Source organism: Hermetia illucens, chromosome 1 (genome assembly GCF_905115235.1).
Source record: "Hermetia illucens chromosome 1, iHerIll2.2.curated.20191125, whole genome shotgun sequence".
In the NCBI taxonomy this organism is placed as follows: domain Eukaryota; kingdom Metazoa; phylum Arthropoda; class Insecta; order Diptera; family Stratiomyidae; genus Hermetia; species Hermetia illucens.
In genome coordinates this window covers 185,052,717-185,061,661 of record NC_051849.1, presented here as the reverse complement: position 1 = coordinate 185,061,661, position 8,945 = coordinate 185,052,717, and the positions used below count along the sequence as shown (strand labels likewise).

Sequence of the window (8,945 nt, the reverse complement as noted above, 5' to 3'; positions counted from 1 at the left end):
AGAAAGTGACCTGCCATCTTCCCATCATTCTTCCGTCTCAAGTGATACTCGAACAGGGCCTTTGTATTTCACAAACCTAGATGAGTTCCCCTTCCACGTGTCCTTTCCGAAATATAAGGAGATGACCCGTTTTCATGTGTTGAGTCTCAATGCAAAGTTCCTCCTCGTATCCTTATCAACAATCTTCGATAAACCTTTTATATTCTTCACTTTTGTAATGGAATGCTTTATTCTTCCGTTCAAATTTTTAGTGCATCCTTTATTCAAATCCAAAACGTCTTATGCTTTCTGTTTTGGCGCATCCATTTCATCATCCTTAGCTAGAATAGAGTGAACACAATACCGCAACTATTTTATAAGTATAAGTTTTATAAACGAGGAAAAGTATTCATCAATGTATCTGATGAAGTTGAAACGGCGGGATCCACGTATTCGGAGTTGAGGTCGCCCAGCTCGTGTCGATGAAAATCAATCCGTACAAATAAGTAACTTCCGTAGATACATCACCTCCTACCCATCTCGTATGCATGTAAACGTTGCATTTGCGAAAAGAAAAGAAAACTTAAAAACTTCCAAATTTTGACAATAATCGTTATATGACTTCCGGTTTCGTCCAGGGCAGAGGCAACTCATGAGACGCTGGGAACAGCGTCACCGAAGTGGTTACAAGATGGCATTTGCTCTCTTATATCAATTCTAAAACACGGCATGAATTATAACGAGGATAAAAACCACCTTGCCAAAGTCGACCGTGGCTAATCTAGACTTTTGTTTGAGAATCGGGGGATTCCTGTGTCCGCGTTCCGCTTAATGACCGAAACAATTGAAGATTGTGGTCCACGGAACCCTCATTCTTGGGTAAGCAGCCAAGTTACAAAAAGTATATAACTTGCGACTTTGTCCAGAGCAGAGGCAACTTATATATATATATATATGTATATGCGAAAGAGGGGTGTTAAATTTTTTTCACCGAATATAGTAATGTTGGGTATCAAATGAAAGGTATTGATTAGTACTTTTCCACACCGGTTTTACTTTTGACATTTATAAGAAAGATGGGGGTCGAAAGTGATAATTTTTTTAACGTACCTAATCTCAAAAACTACTCAACCGAAAAATTTGAAAAAAATCATGAAGCTGCCTCTATACGGTGTCCAGGGCTGAAAATACTATCCATATCTACATCTGCTCAAATTAAGTTAATAATAGTATATAATTATTACTACATTTTGGGAGAATTGAGTAACAACCCCCCTTAGGTTTATCATAGAGAAACGCGTTTTTCCAGAATTTACATTTTTTCAAAATGGAATTATTCTAAGGAATCACTCGACCGGTTTTAATAAAATTTGTTGAGTTGTCTTTATTTGGATGCAAGACGTGATAATTTACCAGAAAATGATCAAAAATAAATATTTAAAAAGGGGGGGGGGGGGAGTGGGAAAAATGTCTTTTTTTAAGCATCTGCCATTATTTACATTTCATTGATATTTTAGAAAAGGTGGTATTTCATCATGTAAGAAACCTGCCTTTTTAACATACCCGGGCGTACATTTTTTGGGGGGACTAAGCTACCTTTATAATTTTTTGAAAAATGATAAAAAACAAAATAAACTTTTTACTGCTCTTGAATGCTGGAATATTGATTAGCAAAAAAGTTTCATTTTCATATGTAATAAAATAGCCGAGAAAAACTAATTTGAATTTTGTGTTACTTTTACTACTTTTCACGGTGCTAATACCTTAATGTGAATTCGAAATGTAAAAAATAAATTAAAAAATATGGACTTTAATGGGGAAAATGTTGTGATGAAAAGATGGCCAAAGAACGGAATCGAAAGTGGGTTTGCACATTCTTCTAACTCCGTAATATTCATTTTGATCCTGATAAGGACTGACAGTTATTGCAAAAACATATGCATTGGGACCAGAAATTAACACTAGGGTCGAAACGAACAACAAACACCTTGAAAATTTGATATCGAAATAGCAATCCCATTATTGGAAGGCACAATACATGAGTCAACAATGAAACTGTTCAAAAAATATGAAATGTTTATTCATTAGTTGCCCTTGCAGGCACATAAATTTTCGAGAACTAAAGGTTCCCGCTTAACAGGGACTACATTGTACAATAAAAATATATCAAACTCAACTAAAAGGGCATCACCAAGAAACTTCCGAGGTATTTTTGCACTGAGTGGAAAGCTATGTTCCTCACCTATCAACAAAATGAATATAATAATCAGAATTAAAAAAAAACTTAATTTCAGCAAATATTGCCAAGTTATCAACATATACAGTCAAGCAATGCGCTTCTTCCAACAGCTAAAAATGGATCAGATAGCAATTATTATACGCTCAACCAAATCGCTGCACCAGTTCAATAGGTCATCTAAATATGGCCCCATTTGCAACGGTCATTTCTAAAGTTGAAATCGTAGATTTAATCTCCAGTTTGGTACGTAATCGTATATATGAATGTAGGGATATGATTATCTATGCGCGCAACATACCAATATAACTTGCTTATGTTTTATAAGCACGACTGCAATAGGATCGAATTACATCCGCTGTTCTAATAACAAGACAATCGGCGAAGCATTAGACTCTGAAGGAGATAAAAATTTACAGGTTTCCCTATTGCTATCGTCATTCGATCGAATCTGTAAAATCGAAAGTAAATCTGAATGAAATACAATCTCTCACCGCTAAATAACTTCACTATCAAGTTACATTATGCTGGCGTGTTCTTATTCAATATGCTATAGAAAATTGATTTTTCAAGCCCAGACTAGACTACTTCAATTGCATTCTCATTATTTACTATCGTTATTGACCAGCAACATCACATTATTTCCATTGTCTGCTTGCGAAAATTACCGACTTAAATAGACACAATTCTCGTGCATCTATTTCATTATCATCTCAAGAAAACACAAAATAACGCATTAAGTTAAATTACTAAGCAGAATTGCTCGCGAACTGACTATCGACATTGTTATTAGTTGAATAGATTGCCAGTTCAAAAGTAGCCTTCAACTTGAACTGTACAGTTCCTTGAGAATTTGAAAACTGACGGCTTTTCATGGACAATCTTTAAGGACAAATATTCGTTGTGTATGTAAAAGTTATGATAAATCATACTTAGTGGTAATAAAAAAAATTGTAAGTGATAAAAGTGAATCTAATAAACTATTAATTATTGATAAAAAGTAAAAACAGGAAATAAAAGTGAAAGTAAAGTTTGATTCGATTCTACGTGAAAAACTAAATATGGATCAGAGTGAACCAAGCAAATTACTAAATGGAAAAGAATCGAATTTTGTTGATGCAAATACCACCAATGATATTTTGTCAATTGCATTAAGAGCCTTGCGATTGGACAAAATCCCAGTGAAATCCACCCCTGGCGAAAAATACAATGGTTTGGCGGAAATTTCCTTAGAAGAAGTAGCAGAACATGACAATATTGAAGATTGCTGGGTAGTGATCTATGATCGGGTTTATGATGTAACGAAGTTTTTAGATTCAGTAAGTATTATCAACTAATATTTAAAGTATTTACTCCAATATATCTCACACGGGTGAGTCAAGAGTTCAATGAACAAATTGTTGAATCCTTAAAAGAATTATATCAAATTTAGTCATTACATAGAATTGTGATCCATTGTGATATATTCCTTTATTTGAATAGAAAAGCATGATTGATAGATATATCCTTACTTATAGAAAGATCCATTTTTTCGTTTATTGTAGTAGAGTTTAAAATACGAGCTAATAAGTACAGACCATTAACATTAAAATTATAACTGTATTACTGCTGTTAATAAACAAGTCCAAATGAATAATATTTGCTCCTTCTACTAACACTGTTTTTCGTTATCACCCTGACCAGTCAGATGGTTTGATTTAGTAATGAGTATACATATCTATGGCAAGTTACTATACTCGCATTTGCATTCGTCTACAGTGCGATTAGAAAACCATTTCCTTATTATGGTTACGAGTTGGCATCATATCATATTTTAAGAAGGACGACAACTGATACTGTTCAAAAAGAAGTAAAGCAACCGATGTTGTTCAAAAATAAAAAGGAAACGAATTTCTCAAGTAAATATTATATTTGAGTGATATTTTTTTGCTGATAAATATATATTTACTGATATTTAGGAAAACTTCTTAGCAAAAATCAAATACAGATCTTTGAGTAACATTTTTGTTATATATTAAGTCTGCTCGAACACTTCTGATTAGATAATCGATATTTTTTTTATCTGAAATTGTTTTATTAATCGATCCTTAGAATTTTTGTTCATCAGAAGCTTGAATGTTTGGCTTACAATTTCGTTCCATAAACCATCTTATGCGATCGGAATCATCCCTTTGTTCGAAATTTTTTAAGCTTAAAAGACCTTGCCCTTTGGGTTGGAACTCCAAAATATACTTTAAGTTTTCCCGGCTAAAACGAATGGAAATTTATGGGCTGGCAACCTGCAGATTTTGAAACTTTACCGAAATGTCAAGAGCACCTCCGATAAGGACTGTCACAGCAAAAACCTTTCATCATCATCAACGGCGCAACAACGCATAAGGAAGTCCAGACATCCCGGTTTTGCACCGAGGTCCACCAATTCGATATACCTAAAAGCTGTCTGGCGTCCCGACCTACGCCATTGCTCCATCTTAGGCAGAGTCTGCCTCGTCTTCTTTTTCTACCATAGATATTGTCCTTATAGACTTTCAGGGCTGGATCATCCTCATCCACGCGGGTTCAGTGGTCCGCCCACTGTATCCTATTGAGCCGGATTTTATCCACAACTTGACGGTCATGGTATCGCTCATAGATTTCGTCGTTATGTAGGCTACGGAATCGTCCATCCTCATGTTACGGACCAAAAATCAATTGGAAGATTCTTCTCCCAAACGCGGCCACGAGTTCGCAATTTTCCAAGGAATACATAAGGGCTGGTAAGATCATTGTCTTATGCAGTAAGAGCTTGACCCTATGGTGAGAAGTTTCGAGCGGAACAGTTTTTGTAAGCTAAAATAGGCTCTGTGAGCTGACAATAATCATACGCGGATTTCATCATCGTAGCTGTTATCGGTTGTGATTTTTGACCCTAGATAGGAGAAATTATAAACGGTTTCAAAGTTGTGGTCTCCTATCCTTCTTCTTCCCGTTTGACGAGTGTGGTTTGATGTTGTTAGTTTTTGGTGCTGACGTTGCCACCATATACTTTGTCTTGCCTTCATTGATGTGCAGGCCAAGGTCTCGCGACAATCGCCGCCTGCTCGATCTGGATGAAGTTTGTACCTCTTGGGTAGTTCTTCCCATGATGTCGATATCGTCATCATAGGCCATTAGTTGGGTGTACTTAAAGAGGATCGTACCTCTTGCATTTACCTCAGCATCACGGAATACTTTCTCGAGGGCCAGGTTAAAGAGGACGCATCCCCTTGTCGTAGACCGTTGTTGATGTCGAATGGGCCTTGAGAGTAATCCTGTTGTCAGTCCATGTACAGTTTTACCCTGGCTATGCTATCATAGGAGGCTTTAAAGTCAATGAAGAGATAGTGCAACTTATGTCCATATTCGAAGAGTTTTTCCATGCTTGCCGCGCAGAGAAAATCTGATCTGTTGCTGATTTGCCTGAAGTGAAGCCTGTTTGGTATGGGCCTGGGGACGGATGGGCCTATCGAGCCTAGCAAGATAGCGGAGAATGTCTTATAGATGGTACTCAGCAGATCCCTATGCATTTTATAAAACTGACCTTCATGCCACACGGTCAAGGGTCTGGGCAACATCGTGAAAAATTACTGAGCATACCTGCTTTTTTTAATGCATTTCTATCGGATTCATGATCCTGTGCACCTATAGGATTGTGAAATACTTTTCGTGGAAAAAGAATTGGTGGGGTGGTATTTGATTACCGGGAGTAGCAATATTGGCCGATATGATCCGACTCTATTTGGCTCCTTCCCTGGTTTGGACCATTATAACTTCTGCCACTTTTCACTGTTGAGAGACGTATTTTAATCTAGAAGCTGCATTAATTATTTGTAATAATTCGACTAGGCTCTTTTCTGGTAATTCTTTTAGTATTCTTCCTGTAATAAGTTCATAGCCAGGAGCTTTGTTAGGAGGCACATTTGTTTTAATTCTGTCCTCAGCTCATTTAGTTTGAACTGGCGTTAAGCATATAGACGCTTGTGTATCTAGAGGCTGGAAGAAACTTTCTAGATGCTTCGCGAATAGATATGCCTATAGATAGATACTGGGGAGAACGAACCCATTGCCTGTTTTCCTTTCTAGATCTTTTGCGACTTGTGTATTTTATGCTACAAGATTTGAGATCTATCTGCTGCAGGACTCGTGTTTATATTTGTCAAATAAGGGGTCATCCCGTGTGAAGGCCGTTTTGTGCCTTTTTTTTAGAATTTTTTTGTGAAGAGCTGGATAAAGATACAAATACGAATTTTTCACTATAGATTTATTATTATCTTAAGCGTTCATGGTAATATTTTCAGCCCGATCGCATAGTTTGCTATTGAAATACAGAGCAATTTATACACCCATCTCCAAAAAAAAGGTGTTTTTCTGCTGCCATGGTAAAGGTGCTGCGATCATTCTAGAGAAAAACGTTATTTTAATTTACAGACTTAACTACAGTCCGCAAATTAGGATTATTAAAAAATATTAAAAGCTAAATTTTTGGTGCCGTGTTAAACTTTTTTTTTGTGAATTTAGGTGTTTTTTCACGGCAACTTCAATGAATAAAAGAAACTACTGAATGAATCGCAATTATCCTAGTTTGCGGACCGTAGAAATATGTTCTGAATAAGTCGTGAAAATTTCAAAGAATTTCGTTGGATAGATTTTGGGCTATGGTGGCAGCCGATTTTCAACATGCAGTTTCGAGAAAAACGCATTTAAAAAGTAGAATCCGATTTTCAACCAGAAAATCTTAACCGACCGTTAATCTGCTATACCTAGTCCATAAAATCGACATAAATCTGGCATGTGTTTAACACTACAATTTCCGAACGACTGCAAATATCAAAAAAACACTTTATCAATATATTCTATACTATATCTTGATACAATTGATGCCAAAAAAAAAATTCGATTCCGCAGATCCGACCCTCGACCCCCTTAAGTCGAAGTGGCGTGATAGAGATATCACTTAGCATTCATTGAGCATTCATTGAAGCGCCAAGCTCTATGAACATATTTTCTTGAACTCTAACTGAAACTGGAACTGCCCTTCTTTTCTATCATATATGGCGTGATTTTGAAATCAATAAATCTTTGATACTCTAAAATCTTAGAAAAAATAGTCTGTTAACATTTAGCTGTCACGAAGTTATGCCCCTGCACCATTTATGGCTTACGTATGCATAACCCCAACGAATTGCTTGAATTATTCTTTGGGTCACCGTACAGATGACTTTGGATAAGGATAGATGCCAGATGATAAAGATAAATAGCAGGAATATTAAATATATCATGGTGATTTACCAATATATAGTTAACTTTCTAAGCAAATTAGGATTTGATTTCTGATGTCATCGTTTCTGTGAGCGACGATCTAAGGGTTGTTTTGGGAGTTTATTTCGAGAATACGTAATTAATATATAATTCTGTTTATTTTTCGCATATTTGTATCCGAGTTGTTTCAACCACCTTGATCCATAAAAACAAAGTACTAGTTTATAAAATTATAGTATTTAATGCTTCCTTAAACTAAACAAAACAAAACCGTAAATCCTTTTTTTGGAAATTTCCCAATTAATTTATTCTCAATTCTAATATTGTTTTCCTTTTATTTCAGCATCCAGGTGGTTGGGACGTAATGATCGATTACGCAGGCATGGATTGTACGATAGCTTTCCGAGGAACTGGACATTCAAAGGAGGCAATAGACATGCTTGATAAATATCTTATTGGGAAATTACCGCAACATCAACAGATATTTCGATTGGAAATTGGTGGATTCCACCTGGCAGACATGCCTGAATAAAAGCTTCACAGCTGAAATCTCAGACTGATAAAGATTTAGAACTCATACTAAACAAAAACTGATTAGTCTAGTCCATATTTATTCGCAATCTATCATAAAACAGTATTTATAATCACATCTTATTTCATTTATGGGCTACATACTATATGTAATCATTATTTAATATCAGTTTTCGTCCTGTTATATCTCCAATTTTAAGAATAATGCAAAATAGTATGAGAATGTGACTTAATTTTTTATAAATTTAACGCCATTTGCAGAAATTAAACTTTATATGGACTAGTGAATGCATTTCCCGAAATGTTATACACTTAGTAAATCCTAAAGATTTAATATTCCCTAATTTCTGCTATAATTTCTAGTTTTTCTTAAAACAACCCTCCTACTATATACAGTTAAATAGTTTGAAGAATGGAATATATTTTATGATGAAACTACAAAAATTCAATTGTAAAATTTTAATTCCTTAGTGAATTTCCATTACGGAATGGAAACAACAAACAATGTACTAATTACTAAACTTTATTTGCGTTCAATATTTCGATCAAACATACAATAAAAGTAGCTATATACATATGTAAATATGCATTTACTGGTAATGCATTGACGAATTTTAAAATAGCTCAGCTGCAAAAGTAAACAATATTATGTGGACCGCATTCCCTGTATTTAGAATGTTTTAAAGAACTGAATAAAAAGTTATTGAGATTATAAATGATGTGAAAAATCAGAGTTTCAAGCTATTATATTCTTCTAATTCATATATTGATGTTATTCAGGGATTATGATGGTTTGTGCGTTGACCTGTATACGATTAACTCGCTAACCCATATATTGGGATGATTTTACAAACTGCATGGCTACATTCTGTCATGAAGGATGAAATCTTGCCCATTGGATGAAATACATACATACAGTCCC

The 8,945-nt window shown here is 35.3% G+C and overlaps 1 protein-coding gene across 1 annotated transcript; it reads left to right on the top strand.

The window, feature by feature from the left end:
- The first annotated feature begins 2,816 nt into the window (after positions 1 to 2,816).
- LOC119646979 (cytochrome b5) lies at positions 2,817 to 8,076 on the top strand. The gene is made up of 2 exons (XM_038047689.1): positions 2,817 to 3,534; positions 7,836 to 8,076. Exons 1-2 carry the CDS (start codon positions 3,277 to 3,279, stop codon positions 8,022 to 8,024), a joined length of 447 nt encoding a protein of 148 aa, XP_037903617.1. The 5' UTR covers positions 2,817 to 3,276; the 3' UTR covers positions 8,025 to 8,076.
- Positions 8,077 to 8,945: the final 869 nt, after the last annotated feature.

What these genes read in the sequence shown, in the direction of transcription:
- LOC119646979 (XM_038047689.1), top strand. Translation starts at nt 3,277, where the DNA reads ATGGATCAGAGTGAACCAAGCAAATTACTAAATGGAAAAGAATCGAAT. An exon ending in TAACGAAGTTTTTAGATTCA is followed by an intron (nt 3,535 to 7,835) that starts GTAAGTATTATC and finishes CTTTTATTTCAG; the next exon opens with CATCCAGGTGGTTGGGACGT.